Source organism: Pseudovirgaria hyperparasitica, assembly GCF_010093815.1.
Source record: "Pseudovirgaria hyperparasitica strain CBS 121739 unplaced genomic scaffold EJ05scaffold_11, whole genome shotgun sequence".
Taxonomy (NCBI): domain Eukaryota; kingdom Fungi; phylum Ascomycota; class Dothideomycetes; order Acrospermales; family Acrospermaceae; genus Pseudovirgaria; species Pseudovirgaria hyperparasitica.
Window position 1 is genome coordinate 8,621 of NW_022985559.1, and position 16,929 is coordinate 25,549.

The window sequence follows — 16,929 nt, forward strand, 5'->3', positions numbered from 1 at the left end:
ATATATTAGTACTAATTAGTATAGATCTAAACTAATTAAGTTAGAGTAGAAGTAGAAGTACTAATTACTATAATAATTATATCTAATTCCTTCTACTAGTTCTTATTTAGTATAATATAGAGCTTTATAATATAAGTCTCTAGCCTTTTATTCTAATACTATAAATTCTATATAGCGTGCCTTATAGCTATAAACTTCTCTATAGAAACCTATAGAGTAGCGGGACCTAGGATAGAGAGAGATAGACCGGCGTAGGTATACTAAGAATTATATAAATTAGTAAAAAGATTTAATAATTAGTATAGAACTATATACCTTTAGTATAGAAACTTCTAGATTAGAGCTATCTTCTCTAAATTTATAGCTCTTTAGTATATATAAGAAAGGAACCTTAGTCTTTTTACTAGAACCTTTTCTAGAAATTTTAATATTACTAGTATATAGAAAGAAGTCTAAAGTAGTAGAGATTTTAGTACTATTATAGAGATTAATATATATTAGTAAGAATCTATAATAATTTAAGAAAAATAATATTACCTAGTAATCGCGGTAATAATAGCTATAGTAGATTCTAATAAATTCTTATAGATTATATTAGAATCGTACTTCTAGATATAATCCTTACCTTAGATATATAGCTTATAGAAAGCCTTCTCTAAGGCGTTATAATTAGTAGTACTATACTTCTTATTAGTAGGGGTTACTAGAGGCCTAGTAGTAATCTATACTAATATAAGTAAATCTATATAAAGTTCTTTAAACTTATTTAAATACCTATAAGTAATAACGCTTCTTAGTTATATAAGTACTATATATTATAGATTTAGTACTACCGTAAGTAATATATAATAGAAAGTAATAACTATAATAATATATAGCTAGATTATTAGAGCCCGGCCTAGGTTAGAGTAGATTAATAGCTTTTAATATATTAGTAACGTATACGAGATAGGGATTATTTAAAGATATCTATTTCTATACTAATTACTTTAGAGTATTAAGATTTTAGAAAACTATATTATAATTATTACTAATTTATATAGATTATTATAGATTATTATTATTACTAGCTAAATATAGTATAAAAATTAGTAAATTATATAAATTATACTAAATTATAGTAAATCTATATAAATCTATATCTATAAGGATTAGATAATATATCTAATAATCTAAAAAACTCTATAAAGAGTTAAGAAGTTTTTTAAAGAAAGGAATATTTCTAAGAAAAGATTTTAATATAGGTAGTACCTAGGCTTATCTAATTATATTACGTAATACGCTAGACCTAATTAGATAATCTTACCTATATAAGAATTTAAGATAGATAAAATCTAGTTTATTAGAAAAACGCTTATATAAATCTTAGATTAGTAAATATTAGTAAATATCTAAGATAAAGTATAGAGAAAGACTAAGATCTTATAAGACTTAGAATAGGGATATAGAGATAGATAATAATCTAGATCGCTAAGGGTAGCTTTCTAAAGGAAGGGGATAATTATTAGAACTTAGCTTTAGATATAATCTAATCTATATATATCTTAGCTAATAGAGTTAGAAGGTAGCGTAAAGGGTAGTAAATAGTTATATACTAGATAGATCGGCGTCCCTTTATATATATACTCTTAGATTTCTACTAAAAGGGTTTAGTAGTAATTTATTCTATAATAGAATATACTCTATTATTCTATCTAACTATACTACTATCTAATAACTCTATTCTTATAAGTACTTCGTAAAACTAGAATATATAAATATTTTTCTATAGTATAGGGATATTATTCTATAGGTTTTATAGGTATTATAGTAGTTAAGTAGATGTCTAGTTTAGTCGTTATACTACGTTTCTTAACTTAGATAGTACCTTTCTTTTATATTCTCTATCTATTCTAAGAGTATTTAGTATAAATATAGCTAAATATTTCTAGGTTATTATAGATAGTAGCTACGCTTCCTTCTATCTATTCTATTAATTATAGAATTATAAGTCTAGGTATTATTCTCTAAATAAAATATATTATACTTTAGTAGAAAAGAGTTAAGGGTTATTAAGGAAGTACTTTTTATAGTCTCTCTTCTAGTCTTTCTACTTCTTTTAGTTCTTCTCTATAAATATAGTTAGATCTTTAGATTTTAGTATATCTAGAGAAGAAGTAGAGTAAATTAGTAATAAAGTAGCTAGAAGTATAGTAGATTATTATAACTCTAATAGTAGATAAACTAATTCTACCTAAATTAGTATAGGAAGTTATCTATCTACTATTATTTAGTATAGTTCTTTAAGAGACTTCTTAAGTTCTTATCTCTTTATAAGAAGTTTTATATATTCTATCTACTCTTTAAGAGTTTAAATCTCTTAAGTCTAATTTATAATATATTTCTAAAGTTTAGTAATAGTTTATTATAATACCTTATATAGCTCCGCTATAACTTATTATCTAGCTTTATATTATTAGAAGTTACTTAGTATATCTACTATTTCTTTATCTAAAAGCTCTATAATTTAGTCTAATATCTCTACTTCTTAGTTAGAAATAGCTAGAATTAATACTAATTATAGAGGATCTCTATTATTTAATATAGTATTACTTATCTCTATAGTAGATTATATTAACCTTCTTAGTTCTAGTTAGACTATCTTAACTATAGTATTATATAGAGAGTAATTTAAATATAAGAATAGAGTTATTAGATAGTAGTATAGTTAGATAGAATAATAGGGTATATTCTATTATAGAATAAATTACTACTAAACCCTTTTAGTAGAAATCTAAGAGTATATATATAAAGGGATACTAATCTATCTAGTATATAACTATTTACTACCCTTCACGCTACCTCCTAACTATGTTAGCTAAGGTACGTGCGGATCGGGTTATACCTAAGACTAAGTTCTAATAGACCGAGTATAAATTTACTAAAGAAGCGTAGATATACTTTCGAACATTCTCTTTCGCCTTTAATATCGATTATTAGTTCTATATAGTATAAGATACATTTTCTTTACCTAAGAGCTTTCGAATGCTACTCGGGTGTGATTACTAGTGTAAGACCTTTGTTTACCACGTTATAGTACATCTCTAGGAATAGTAGGCCACGCTAGTAAATAAGACATACAAAGGGAGTGTAGTTTGGTAGAAGTACCAACGCAGATTCAACGAGCGAGAAAGCATGTAAGAGAATGAAAAATTCTAAAGGCAGCTTTTGATTCTATAAAAACCCTCGTGTCAGGTGTATTGACCTCGTCTAAATGGCCCGTTGAAGCCAATCCTATTTAAATTTGCCATGTTACTTTTTGTACTGCGTGAAACCCATAACGAATAGACTGTTCGTATATTTTTTAACGAGTTATTCGGCAGAAACGAATGCTACTCGAAGATAGTAAGTGCCGCAATCAAAGAGTATGGGGCTGGAATGGCCCATGTAAAAACAATTGTGTAATCTATTGTCGTAGCCTCCCTAAAACCCCAAATTCAATGGCTTTTCCCCGTCTCGAAACAAGTCAATATAGTCAGTTTCTCCGTCTAACAGTTTAGCGAAATTGAGCCTTGTACTCCATCGTACATTTCTCGTGAAAGCTTGCTCGTTATATCCAGTGTGATCAGACGATACATCGCTGTAACTCGACTTCGCTCCTTTTGTTCGATGATGCTGGAACAGCTGTGGTTGGACGGTTAAGCAAACGCGACTCCTACGGCCTTCGGAGCCTTCGCAGATCGAGCGAAGTGTCAAGTCTGTAGGGCCATTTATGACGTTCAATCCCATCTCGTATAACAAACGTCTCGCGGAAGACTGCGATACTGCATATGCTAAGGAACATGTGTTCACGCGTGCCCTAGAGACGACCCGTGTGTGGTTTGGGTACTCATTTGTCAGGTCGTTGTTTCCAAACTGCATCTGGATGTGCTGCTTCTCTGGAACTGTCGTGTCGTTCAGAATCACAACACGACCCAATGGGGTATTTCCGTCGTTCGCCTCAGGGAAGCGACACCCACAATGACCGATCCAGAGGACGTCCCAGCGATCGATATCCCCATATGGTGACGTCGACGGCCGTTCTATAGCATGCGAACCAATCTCGAAATTTTGAGGCCTTTCATTACTTGCTGGCTGCGGGTATGAGGGATCAACGAATTGATCCGTCGTTCCTTGAAGAGGTTGAAGAAGTAGGCTAGACGCCTTCGCGAAGCTCTGCATCTGTTCCTTGATTCGTATGTCCCAATCAGCATCATCTTCGAGGATTAACGCTGTTGTGATATTATTCTCGACAATCCTAATTATGGTCAGCTTTACTCGCGGGGACCTTCGATATAGTTACAGTCTTAATGTGTTCACGTGTGCCCTCAAAGCCCTTAGGGTAGGTTCATCTAGATCAACACCAGCACCCATAGGCGGACGGGCTTTTTCATGCACATCCGTGACACCATCTATGTATTCTATATCTAGATCAGTGAGCACTGCCGCCAGCGACATTGCATCACGATGATCTGTTCGGTATGGCAGATTGATTGCATAAATTTTTTGAAACTTTGATATGTTTAGCCTGCATCAACCCAGGTAAGACTGACATACTCCTAGGGTTCTATTCAATACATCTTCCAGTATCCCTACGTCGTGGTCTGTATGATGTAGGCTGGGAGCTAGCAGCGGCGACTGTGGAGCGGCATAGTGAATTGTGTACCCAAATAAAGTCAAAAGTAGTAAAATCCCAACAGTAATGAGAGTCCTTCTACCTCGAACACTCGAAGGTTGCATCGGAGAAATGTTAATGAGGAACTGAATTAGAGGAGTATACGAAGTTAGAGGAAACAAATGCACCGCGCTCGTTCAGCCTCGCTCAGCGCCTTAGCGTGCGCCGCGAGCAAGCCCTTGTTCGAACTCGGCGGCTAATCCACGTTGATTGGCCGAAATGCCACCCCTTGACATGCGTTTCTGCCTAGTAATTAATTATTTTAAGTTCATGCGGTACCATTCTAGACGTAATAATTAGCCATCCCAACATACTGCAACACTGCCCTACGCGCCAGCGCTTACAGTATGCTACGTGACATCAGCTATTGAGGCACAGCTGGAGCTATAGGAATTCAAGCAAACAATCAACGGAAACCCATGGATATTTGAGATGGCAGCACCTGTGCCGCAACATGTCAAACATTGGTGGCGGCTACTGGAATGACAAAGTGCGAGTGTATCAGTGTGAGATGTCGAAATAAATCTGTGCTCTGAAATAGAACTGCTAAATGCTCTCTCTCATCACTTTTATTTTTCTTCCAGTATTCATTAATCCAGGGGCGGCTGGTCTCAACAATAACTTCGTAGGCAGTCTGGAGTGGCCGCTCGGGTCAGCAAAATATACAATGGGCAACGACCCTTGACATCGACCATGTAGCGCTCTAACAGCAGCGAAGTCAGGCTACGATTTAAAAAATCTACATTATATTTACCATAGATCCTAAGATGCAAACACCAACTAACTTTCATATCGAAGGTACACAGGACCGGGTCGGCACTCGAAACACCACATGGAAAATGCAGACATATAATTCTTCCTTGCAGACTCTCCGGTCTACTTCCTCTGGATCAAGCCGGGGGACATAGGCAGTGTATCATCTCACTATTTCAACATCACCGAAGCTAAGCTCTCAACTCCTAGCACAAGCACTACCCGCACGCCCACCGCCTCAACAGCATCGACCGGCACAATGCTATCCACAAGCTCATATGGGGCCTCATCTTCCTCAACCATCCCCTCGTTTCCTTCCACTGTTTCCAGCGCTCTCCCAGGCAGCCCTACGATCTCCGACACCGGAATTTCCGATCCAATGAAGGTTGGGCTTGGTGTAGGTCTAGAGCTCGGCGTCCCGCTTGTCCTAGTCGCAGGATTTTGGGTTGGGATGGTCGCCTTCCAGCGAAGAGGGGCCTCATCTCGTGTTCAATTCACTGATAGTACACAAGAGCCAGCCATCGTGCGATACCTATACCAGGAGAGGCCGCCCTCTTATGAGTGCTCTCGACCTACACGTATGGATGTGCACGAGCTGCCTGGCGGGGGGTTATGGAGCCCAAGGGAACTCCCTTAAGCACTCCTCGGCTAAGAGTTTCATACGTAGTTTTTAAAAGACCGACCCATCACGCCAGCAGACAGATTCCATTCACGAATCCATGAAGTCGACGATCTTTGTCAACATCAACGATGAGATTGGAGAGGTACCACGCGTGATGTGCTACCAGCGAAAGCTTTCTCCATATGACCCATTGCAAGAGACAGAATCTCAGCTTTGCGTAAGCTACGAGATATTGAGGCGGGATCCCTCGTCGCGTAATGGTCCGTCAAATCTCGGGGTAGTGTGATGGCGACGAACACTTGGACGATGTAGTCAGACTGAGACACAATCACAGCGTGATACGTACAGCAAGGTCTCGAGTCAAAGGCTAGTGTACTTACTTACGCGAAGATCATATCTAGTATCACGAGAGACATTGCCCTAATGCGCAAGCGAAGTTGACAAGAGGATTATAATCACGAAACCTCCTTCGTGCCCTGCCAGTTTTCATCTCCTATTTCTTTTGGGCTGGGCCACTTGACATCTCCCGCCCCTAAAAGGTCCGCCAGGCATTCTTTATCACCTCTGAGCTCTATGCGGTGTTTGGCCCATTCCCAGAGACCCCAATGCCATGTCCGCCATTCGGACCGCCTCGCGGCACACCGAAGATTTGGAGTTATATTGCTTTTCGCCTTCTCTTCTTTATGATCTTCAAGTGAAACCGCACTTGGCCCTTCGATATGTCTCATAAGTTCAGGGTTGACTGTAAAGCATCGAAAGCCTTCTTTAGTACACGCAAGACGTACCATTACGTCCCACGCCCACGTGACAAGGCTAGGGTGTTGCTGGGAATACCGCTTCAGCATCATTTGCGCCGACGCACGCGTTACACCATAGCCAAATGTACAAAGACTGAGACGCGTCTCGTGGATCATGCGTTTCTTGGGCTTTGGGAAGTTGACAGTGTTGAAGTGCATTTGTAGGTAGAAGTCGAGAGACTCATGCTCTGGCATGGTCGGATCTTCGAACACCGTGCGGCGCATTCCTTCCTGCTCTTGAATACCAAAGAAATCGCCGCAGTGTCCAAGCCACAGCACGTCCCATTTGTTCAGGTCCGACCAGTAATGATCGGCGAGTCTCGAGTGGAATAGAGAGGGAGACGTCGGATCCGCAGTACCCATAAAATGAGCAAATGCGCGAGACGTAAGAGGAATCTGAGTGGTACGCAATGCGACATCCCAGTCGACGTCATCTTCGATGATAAACGCGGTTTCGAGCTCAGGGTGCGCGAGGAACCATCTCAATGCATTAAGATGGCCCATCCATGCATATATGGCGCCTCTTGTTATATTCTTGCCATCGGGATCTTGTGGGTCTCGGAAATTGGAGATACTTTCTTCTGTCCATTTTGGTTGAGAGGGAAAGTCAATTGAGAGGCTTGTTATGTTTGCGGCATAGACGAGATCGTCGCGTCGCGTCGAATTGTTTCTGCCGACAGCTATGATAGCACCGAACTATTAACGTGTCATCAATAATGTTTCTCGCGAAAAAGGCTGAAGAAGGTAGTGCTTCAGGAAGCTCGAGGACTTGGATTTGTACGTACTCCGAGAGTTTCGTTGGCCGGATGTTTGACGCGGTCGGCTTTCTGAAGGTGGCGCGGAGCTAGAGCTAAGCCCCTGAAGAATAAGACATTGGATACGTACAGGATTAGACAGGCTGCGACTGCGACAGCAATGTAAAGACGGTGTTGGAGAAACAACAGCATACCGCCCTTGGGACTCATCGGTCAGCGATCATAGTATGTTATAGGGGTGGCCATTCGCTCGCAGAACAAGAGGGGAGCGATCATCACAAGATGGCGCCACGACCACCCACCTCGATCATATCGGCCCTTTCCATCCCTCGGCTCCATATTGGCAGTCTCGTGAGACGACTCAATCGGTGATGGGTAAGGTCTATTGGCATCAACTTCTGCGTCCAGACCAGTGTTGGCTATTAATGAAACGATAGGGTTGAGGTGGGAGTCGCGCTTGTGTTGGCAAAGCCCTAACACTACCGCTCGAAAGTGTTTTTTTCTAGGCTTAAGGGTGGCCCAGGAAGTTTTGAAGAGCTAGGACGTGTCTAGGAATTTTGTAATAAAATGGTACTGCTGAGATCCTTCCACGGTGGTGAAGATGACCGCCGGTAGACGGACGCTGGGAGGTGGTGAGGGTGGCTGGTTCTATTGATGCCTCATTATCATTAGGCAGCAATCGAGTGCGACGTCAGCGATTCCCAAGGATTCGTCTCTGCCAGATATTCATATATTTCCTTCTAAATGCTCAACATCGGCTTTCACAGTCCAGCACCAACAACATTGGGGCCGAATACAATCCTGTCGGCGTTGTTGTTTCCGCCGTCCCTATCTCTGGGTTTCACCTTCGATTAGTCGGGAGATGGGGTTCTGCAAATTCACTTCAATGCAGGCGTACTCGAGCTTGTCGGAAATCTCCGTCAAGCAGTACCAATCGGAGAGATACGGTCGCTTGCTCGAACAATTATAATCTCAGCTGAGGATTCGCGTTTGCTTGTAGCTATCGTTCGATTGCCCCTATAGCCACAATAGCCGTGAGGTAGAGTGCTTCTTCTCCCTAGCTATGTATAGCTTAGGCACTTAAATTTCAATCAATTTAGGATGTGTCTATATTTTGAGTTCCTAGGTAAGTGGCACATAATCCTTGACGTTTCAGTTCATGCTATTGGCTCGATTATAAGCCTCGGCCTGACTAGGACGGTTTCCTCGACAAGAATATCTTTAGCCATCTTATATAACAAAACAGTGCAGGGCTCAGCGACAGTGACACATCACCAGACACTTTGTGATTTCTGACGGTTCTTGATAGTGCTGCTCGTGTAAGCATACCAGGGCCGCGCACACATTCCCAACCTAATGTGCTTTTTACTTAGCTGTAGCGTTGTAGCTTGAACGAATACTTAGTCATAAATGACCACTCGATACGAAGTAGGTGGCAAATTCTTGGTATTCTCTAGCTCTACGGGAAGTCCTAGAATGAATGCAGATTGGCATCGCTGTCCCAACGTGTCTAAATAATCGAATAGATGTGTAGAAAGAAGTACACTAATCAGATACCACTAGAACAATCTATATATATTATAACAGGATTACTTGAGCAAACTAATACATGATAGTGATATATCTTTATCCACTATGAGGAGAATTCCGCTAGCCGTTGGCGAGCGAGCCCAGTACACCTATCCTCGTAAACAGTATGTCTATAAATGGTACGAGGTCTTTTGCTTCAATACGAGGTCCTATGGACATATCGGTAATTTGTCCGAATCTCAGCCAATTCCATACGCCACATTCCTTTCGATCTCATCGGTATGCTGTCCTTTTCATGGCTCTGCAGATTGTGCCTCCATTGTAGTCGGTGACTCCACTGTGCAGACGTACCATATCAGAGTGGCTCCTTTCCTGCTTCTTCTTTCTTTCAGTTACCTTCCTCTCCAACGTCATTCCTTCAGACTTAATATGGTATCCCATATGTTCATTAGTTCCGATATGCAGGCCTTTTGTTTACTTTGGCTAATGAGCCACTACGCTCTCGGCTTCAGTACTGATGTCTTAGGTTTTACTAGCTCGATTGCAAGTCAACTCGAAAGCCCTCGTGACGGGATCTCGCGTACATTTCCAACCTACGTCCTTTCCTACTCTGCTCAAGGTGTCCGGCCTTCCCAAGGAGCACAAGACCCTGGAACGGCACCCGTCCTCAGCAGCTCAACTTCAGAGACACTCGACTCTTCCGCGGCCGAATCGCTTCCTCTAAGCTCCACCCTCACTTTGACTTCCTCTGATCTCCAAAGTACGACTATCTCGACAATCCACACTAGCGCATTGGGTGTGTCACCCAAAACATATGGGAACATTCCCATATCTACCAGCATCTCTTCTTCGACACGATCAAGCTCACCAACATTGTCCCACCCTGCATCCTTTTCTTTCCATCCTTCGTCTCAACCAGCTCTTAGCCCTTCGAAGTCAGTTAGCATGGTCACAGAGTCGACTTCATCTGGTCAGCTACCTTCTACTGGCCCGATTGTTGCATCCTCCTCTGCAGTAGACGTATCCCAGACCGATCAAATTTCCACACCATTATCTCAGGACACCGCAACATTTCAGGTGCATTTGCCTCTCGTCATTTCCACCAAAATCATGGCAAATGGAGCCACATCTATGGTAATGGTAACAGGAACGCCGCCGCTCATCACACCTTCGCCTGGAACGGCTCCTATGGCGGATGATTGGAAGAAGATAGAGACACCTATAGCAGCAGAGATTGATTCAATCACATACATGCTTCCGATACACGGCACGAAGAAAGTGAAGCATATTAACAACGATAACAAGCTTCAAGTGATGGAGTTGTCCTTCGGTGAGATCAAAATCTTCACTGAAGGAGACAAGTCCCCTGTTGTATGGAAAATCCCAAGCGATTTAAGCGGCACTGGCATACTTATCCAGCCTTCCAGCGGGACTGGTTCCGCAATCAGAGCCCTCCGTGGTTCGAGATCACTGAAAAAACATAAAAGTCTTCTCGATGCTTTCAAGGACCTTACCAGGAGCGCCAGTGATGCCGTCAAGGCTGTCAACAGTGTTACAGATTCTGCCACAAAGTTCATTGATTCCGGTTTCAAGGACGCAGACGAGGTCTTCAGCTCAATGACAGCTACAATCCAAGAAGTGACTGGCATTTTGGAGGACACAAGTGGCATGGCAAGTGATTTTGGCATCGAGCTGTCCCAGCTTAGCACTTCTGGCGTTGGCAACATGCCAGCTGCAGGAGCGAAAGTCTTTGATGCCTATGAGAGCGCCTCTGGCATTATTGACCTGCTGCGCCCACTGGAGAAAATTACAAGGTCTCTAAGAGGCTCACCTGGCTTCAATGGTCCTGGTACTGATGTAGCTAAACTGTTGTTTGGTAATGTCTTCACCAAAGGAGGTGCAACAGGTGTCGTCAGCTTGACAGTCACTTCTGGCGCTCTTTTGCCATTGGCGATCATAGAATACGACGAAAATGGTCCAATATCAGGGTCTCTTCCTTCACTTGAAGCCTCACCATCCAGTACAAGTCAAATTGAGGATTCAAAACCAAAAAAGCAATACTCGATTTCAACCCAAGATGGTACCTCTTTAGCCACTTACCGCGCTTTCTTGGCTACTCTGCCTGATACTATTGTCTACAGCTACGATCAGACTACTTGGCCACATGTCAATAGACAGCTACTCGGTATCAAACTGACGGATGAACAGGCGAAGGTTGTCCGGAATGTCCCAATCGTTAGAAGCTGTTTCGAAAGACAGCCAAGTCGAAGGATGATGCTGAGTGAGAATTTCAACAGATATGCGGCCCCAGAGCTGAAAATACCAACGTTCGATTCAAGACGTCTTCGGCGTGATGGTGCTAGCCCAGTCGATCGTAACGTCCGTTTCATCACTCGCAAGTACGCTCCAGATCATCTGCAGCTCTTATCCCAAGCAAAAAAAGGAGAGCCGAAGAAACCCGGATACCTATACCACGAAAAACTCGGTCAGGGCGCCACCGTCTATATATTCGACTCTGGGTTTGACCCAGACCACCCCGAGCTAGCTCAGGGTGAACGCCTGGAAAAGCCCCAGTTCTGGGTGGTGCCGAACCATCTGGCTCTATCAAACGCTCCGGGTAAGAACCCGTCAAAATGGGCACCAGAAGATCTAACCGACTACTACGGGACGAATCCGGGTGGTCCTAACGGCATGGAAGGTGTGAGAGCTGGATATATCGGGCATGGTGTCTCAGTAGCAGCAGCAGCAGTTGGAATTGAGAATGGTGTCGCCCCGAAGGCCAACTTGATCGGTATCAAAATCGTCAATGCGCAGCAAATGACCGTCCCTCCAGGTGATCCAAATTTTCCGCCTGGCGAGCATTACTGCGGTCAGAATCTTGAATGGCACGCGCTCGAGTATGCGCTCGACAAGGCGATTGAAGACGTAATTTTGAATAATCGGCAAGGTAAAGCAGTCTTTAATTTCAGCTGGTTCTTCCCAGCAGTCGCCGGCGTCCAGAACACTCGCCAAGTCGAGATTGATGCTTTCAATGCGCTTTTTGACGCCATGAAGAAGCCTCTTGATGACCTTGGGATATTGGTGACCATAGCAGCTGGAAATGATGCCGATAGCGATGAGGTATCACTACAGAAGATAAATACGATGATACCATCGAATCTGGAGACCGAGGACAGTGCATACCTAGTCGTAGGAGGCGTGGACAACGAAGGTCGCGTGCTAAACTGGGCCAGCGTTGCAGACTACCGGTCGAGAGATCCGCAGATCCGGATCTACGCTCAAGCCTCCGAGCTGATGCTTGGTTGGTCAGGTCGCGAGTTTGATGGCACCCCTATGGGTGGGTACACGTTTATGGACGGCACAAGTTACTCTGCACCTATGATAGCTGGTTTAGGTGCATACTTTATGTCCCTGGACACAGATTGTGAAGAAGTTCGAAATGACCGGTCGTCTCCCGGGGGGCTCACAGGCTCGAAATGGAAGAAGTATATCATTCGACATGGCCATGAGCTCTATCCAGGCAACGAATATATGAACGGCAAACCCTACTTCACTCAAGACTACTACAGCGAGATAAAAGTTGGGTATAACCGTGCTCCTCTTAGGATCTGCTCTGCAATACACGGGCCATAAAACTAATTGTTCCCCGATCTCTACATCAACGTAGCCACAGGTCACCCAAGACTAGGTGCTCGAGAAGACCCAGAGCTTATCATCGGAGGAGAACGCATCATGTATCCCAGTGTTATCGACTAATTTGCTCTTACACGTAAGAACGAATCTACGAGTTCATTCGCGCTGTCTTCTGTAACGTCCCGTCTAACTGCAACTCCTCTGCCATCTACCTTCGCCAGTCTTCCCATATACGATCCGCTATAACCCAAGGGCCTACATTAGTAGTATATGGTTAGACACTCTAAAAGTACGGTTTGAGGTTGTAATCTGTACCAAGTAAATAAGCTTGCTTATGGCATAATTATATCAGGCAGATTAAGGCATAAATAAAGCTAAAGAATAATTAGAACATTAGTCTTAGGCAGGATGTTTCGCCTTGCGCTATTAACTATGTTAGAAGTGTACCCGGCTTTATTGTGTTTAGCATAAGTAATTAGTTAAAATCAGATCGAGATCGTAGGTGCCATCTTGGCAGTTCTTTAGAGGCTAGATTGAGCTTATATAGATTTGGACTGTATCTGCCGAGATCTGACCTTCATGACCTTGAGCGAAAAGACTACGACGACGACCTAATCCCCATGGTCTGGAAATCTATGCGCTTTTCATCGTCGCTAGCAATGTCAATGTAGAATCCGCGTCCCATAACTTCAGGCTAATCCTAACTTCTTTGGACAGCATTATCGTCGTCGTAATTTGTGGTACTGTCCTCACGAGACGATCGTAGGTAACCTTGAACGATGTCGATTTGATCATTGCTGCTTTGGCCTCATCGACCACAGTCGAGTTTACTCGAACGGTAATGCATCCTTCTGGGACTCGCTCGCGTGACAATGGCTTCAAAGGAGTCTTGGAAGAAGACCCTGACACTATCACTGGTACGAAGTATGACCTCGGAGCAAAATAGGCGTCGGGGTACAGAGTTGAGAAGTGCTATTGCATGGAAGACGTCCCGGGCGGTTCCTTCGAGTATAACAATGCCGGCAAGGGTGGAAAGTGGACACGCGGACGAGTGACCTGCGGCTATGACTTTGGATGTTACAAATACGATTATGCACAGCCCTGCTAGAGCAAGATTTTCATAGACCCTTCTATATCTGACTGTCGGCTCACCTTTACATACAATCTTACTGACCTCTGATATGACCCGCCCTGCCTTCGAAACCTGAGCTCCAGCTTGCCTGCAAACACATGAGGCCTTCGTCCGATCGACACTCGTTTGACAGTGCTATATGAACTGAGTGAGCTGCTGGTTGGGACCATTGTCCGGTCTGATGTGCATTTGACGAAGATATGAACCATACTATCTATAGCATGCTGCGACATATGAACAGCCTTTGCGTTTGGTTACTAAGGTTACAATGCTAATACGCGTTATGAGAGAGATTGAGTTACCCACTTGCATCCACATTCAACTCCGTTTGCAAAATCCAAAGGGGCCTTCGGCAGGGAGTCGATGCACTTTTGTCTTGTCCATGACGTGAATTTAATGCGCACTAGAAGACTGAACGGCACCCTCATAAACTTTTGGTATACATAGTGGCGAGTAGGAAGCACATGATTCACCGCTGGAATAGCAATCGGAGATGGTGAATATTGCTGGAATCTCCTGACCATGTTTGTTCGCCGAACAGTTAACACTAAGATCTCGTCGGACCATGTTACAACGTCGCAAATCTCACGATTGCGAACCATGGTCGCTGTTTGAGTGCGGCGGTAAAATATAAAGGTAAGGCGTGAGAAGCATGACCTTGTGAAAGCTCCGGGTGCAACTAAGCCTGCCACCGTCTTGTCAAGCTTCGGGAGGGGCAGTAATCGCCAATGATCCAATATCGGTGCCTCGACTATAGACTTCTTCTGCTGTTGAAAATCATCTACTGTGTCAGAGGTGCATGTCGAATTGGATGTATCGCTTGTGACAAAAGTTCTTATTTGCAGTCTTCGCAGGCTTTCTGCTTCTCGGCTTCATGCGATGGGTCCGAAGAAGCCTCGTGTTTCACCATATCTGCATGGCTTGTCTTTTCACCCTTTTCGGAGTGTCCTAAGTGCCGACTTGGCTCGATATGATCTCTCACCCTCTGCTTCAATACTTTGGTTTCGGGGAATCCACCTTCTGTCTTACGATCCCAAAGCAAGACATGCTTGATATCGATATATTTCGTATCGATCGATCTTGTATCATTGGATGATGTGATGGCGGCCGGATGATTGAGATCATATGTGAGTTCGATACGGAATAGACCCCCCATTGTAGGTTGCAACACGACTTCACCAATCGTCGTTCCGAAGGTCGAAAGAAGCTCTTGTCCGAACTGTAATTTGGTCAGATCTATACAATGTCGATTGGTACTGTCGAGGAAATGACTTGCGTACGTATGCTGCGCGCAACATCCAGCGACATTGCGTGCAGAATTTGATCACTACGCGTGGCAGAAGGATGTTTGTTGGAGTGGTTGGATGTAAGACATGGTCGACGGCCGCAGTAGAAGCCATTTTACGTGTTGAGAATGATGACCCAGGCAGGTAGTAGCAAAGAAATAGTTATCCATGGGCCCCTCACTACTCCTTATCCATCCGGATCCGCCATCCTTCTCCTTAAATAATGCATACCATGCTTAGCAGATGTCAATACTCATAACACTGCAATTTACGTCTACAGTAATACTGTATAGACGCTGAGTCCTCGTACAATTTGTTGCCCGGCGCTCCGACTGCTATTCATACAAGCAGATTGTGCTACGTCACTCGTGTTCATGGGCGTAGTTCTCATGTTCATAAACATCTCTAAGTTTGGGTATAGAATTGAAGTATTGATATTGTTCGTGCAAGAGCCGACTGCTCTCTGCCAATTCTATCGTTGCCTCAGTTCGAAAACGCGAAAGTTCTACCGAGCAGTCTCGTCCAGGCCACAATGGATCAAGAGCTAGCTTCGATCGCGACTCGATTCGACCCAAACCCAAATATTCAGAATATTTTGATCACAGGGGCCGCCGGATTCATGTAATGTCACAGCCCTTGGTCGAGTTAACACGTACTAATTTGATGCTTGAAAGTGGGAGTTGGCTAGCTAGTCATCTTGTCCAACAGTACGCTGGACACTATAATATCATTGCATACGACAATTTGTGCCGTGCAGCCTCGTTGAAGAATGTGCGCCATCTGGAGATTTTTAAAAACTTCACCTTTGTCCCGGGAGACATCTGCAACGCAACATTGCTACTCAGAACCATGCATGCTCATAAGATTGACACTGTGATGCATTTGGCAGCTCAAACATCGGTCGATGACAGCTATGGAAATCCGATAGATTCAGTGGTCAACAATATTACTGGGACACATACACTTCTAGAATGTTCTAGAAAGGTCATGGTGCGCAGGTTTATTTACATGTCCACCGACGAGGTCTACGGCCCCTGCGGTCCAGAGGATATCGCAGATGAGAGCACAGTCCTTCGTCCGACGAATCCTTATTCTGCAAGCAAAGCATCAGGAGAGATGCTTGTGCATAGCTATTGCAAAAGCTATAGGCTGCCAACAATCGTTGTGCGCTCGAATAATGCATACGGGCCTCACCAGTACCCCGAGAGTGAGTGTTTCGACATTATGGCCGGACCCTTATGAGAACGGTCTATGGGTTGACGAACATACAGAGATCATTCCGAAGTTCAGCCAACTAGTCCATCGTGGTGGGAAGCTTACGGTCATGGACAAAGGCTTGCAATCGCGTTGCTACCTACATGTCAAGGATCTTATCAACGCACTTGATACGATCTTGCACAAGTGCCAGAGTGATGACTTTGTGATCTTCAATGTCTCTTCCTCTAACAACTTCACCACGCTAGGCATCGCTTTCGAGATTCTCAGGGCATCTGGAATATGCGGCGAGAGAGAAGATCTTTTCAGGCAATGGATGATAGCTGTGCCAGATCGCCCGTTCCATGACATGCATTACTTCACCAAGTGTGATAAGCTGAAGGCACTGGGTTGGAGTGAAAAGATAGACTTCCAGACAGGATTGAAGATGACGGTTGATTGGTACAGATCTCTCGAAGATGCATGGTGGACAACGGACTTGTAGGAGCATTGATACGCAGATGCAGCTACAAT

At 43.5% G+C, this 16,929-nt stretch overlaps 6 protein-coding genes across 6 annotated transcripts; 2 read left to right on the forward strand and 4 right to left on the reverse strand.

Annotated features, from left to right (window-relative positions):
• Nucleotides 1–3,200: 3,200 nt before the first annotated feature.
• EJ05DRAFT_511985 (uncharacterized protein) lies at nucleotides 3,201–4,801 on the reverse strand. Its single transcript, XM_033748293.1, has 3 exons — nucleotides 4,576–4,801; nucleotides 4,322–4,530; nucleotides 3,201–4,276 (listed from the first exon to the last, which is right to left on the reverse strand). Exons 1-3 carry the CDS (start codon nucleotides 4,756–4,758, stop codon nucleotides 3,463–3,465), a joined length of 1,206 nt encoding a protein of 401 aa, XP_033598755.1. The 5' UTR covers nucleotides 4,759–4,801; the 3' UTR covers nucleotides 3,201–3,462.
• Nucleotides 4,802–6,523: 1,722 nt separating this feature from the next.
• On the reverse strand, nucleotides 6,524–7,830 carry EJ05DRAFT_501804 (uncharacterized protein; the record flags this gene model as incomplete). The annotated part of the gene is made up of 2 exons (XM_033747161.1): nucleotides 6,524–7,561; nucleotides 7,651–7,830. 2 exons carry the CDS (start codon nucleotides 7,828–7,830, stop codon nucleotides 6,524–6,526), a joined length of 1,218 nt encoding a protein of 405 aa, XP_033598756.1.
• A 1,425-nt stretch (nucleotides 7,831–9,255) lies between these two features.
• EJ05DRAFT_61384 (uncharacterized protein) lies at nucleotides 9,256–13,238 on the forward strand (the record flags this gene model as incomplete). Its single annotated transcript, XM_033749805.1, has 1 exon — nucleotides 9,256–13,238. One exon carries the CDS (start codon nucleotides 9,256–9,258, stop codon nucleotides 12,781–12,783), a length of 3,528 nt encoding a protein of 1,175 aa, XP_033598757.1. The 3' UTR covers nucleotides 12,784–13,238.
• Nucleotides 13,239–13,732: 494 nt separating this feature from the next.
• EJ05DRAFT_61493 (uncharacterized protein) lies at nucleotides 13,733–14,633 on the reverse strand. Its single transcript, XM_033749806.1, has 2 exons — nucleotides 14,218–14,633; nucleotides 13,733–14,157 (listed from the first exon to the last, which is right to left on the reverse strand). Exons 1-2 carry the CDS (start codon nucleotides 14,515–14,517, stop codon nucleotides 13,888–13,890), a joined length of 570 nt encoding a protein of 189 aa, XP_033598758.1. The 5' UTR covers nucleotides 14,518–14,633; the 3' UTR covers nucleotides 13,733–13,887.
• Nucleotides 14,634–14,750: 117 nt separating this feature from the next.
• On the reverse strand, nucleotides 14,751–15,315 carry EJ05DRAFT_501806 (uncharacterized protein; the record flags this gene model as incomplete). The annotated part of the gene is made up of 2 exons (XM_033747162.1): nucleotides 14,751–15,134; nucleotides 15,196–15,315. The coding sequence occupies 2 exons, from the start codon at nucleotides 15,313–15,315 to the stop codon at nucleotides 14,751–14,753; spliced, it is 504 nt and encodes a 167-aa protein (XP_033598759.1).
• A 418-nt stretch (nucleotides 15,316–15,733) lies between these two features.
• EJ05DRAFT_493576 (NAD(P)-binding protein) lies at nucleotides 15,734–16,900 on the forward strand (the record flags this gene model as incomplete). The annotated part of the gene is made up of 3 exons (XM_033746129.1): nucleotides 15,734–15,822; nucleotides 15,876–16,408; nucleotides 16,473–16,900. The coding sequence occupies 3 exons, from the start codon at nucleotides 15,734–15,736 to the stop codon at nucleotides 16,898–16,900; spliced, it is 1,050 nt and encodes a 349-aa protein (XP_033598760.1).
• Between the last annotated feature and the right edge of the window lie 29 nt (nucleotides 16,901–16,929).

Bases quoted from the DNA above. Each gene is read 5' to 3' on its own strand.
- EJ05DRAFT_61493 (XM_033749806.1), bottom strand. From the start codon at position 14,517: ATGGTTCGCAATCGTGAGATTTGCGACGTTGTAACATGGTCCGACGAG. The intron at 14,158-14,217 runs GTAACTCAATCT...CCAAACGCAAAG, and splicing joins TTGAATGTGGATGCAAGTGG to GCTGTTCATATGTCGCAGCA.
- EJ05DRAFT_511985 (XM_033748293.1), bottom strand. From the start codon at position 4,758: ATGCAACCTTCGAGTGTTCGAGGTAGAAGGACTCTCATTACTGTTGGG. The intron at 4,531-4,575 runs GTATGTCAGTCT...AACATATCAAAG, and splicing joins TATTGAATAGAACCCTAGGA to TTTCAAAAAATTTATGCAAT. The intron at 4,277-4,321 runs GTAACTATATCG...GACCATAATTAG, and splicing joins CACGTGAACACATTAAGACT to GATTGTCGAGAATAATATCA.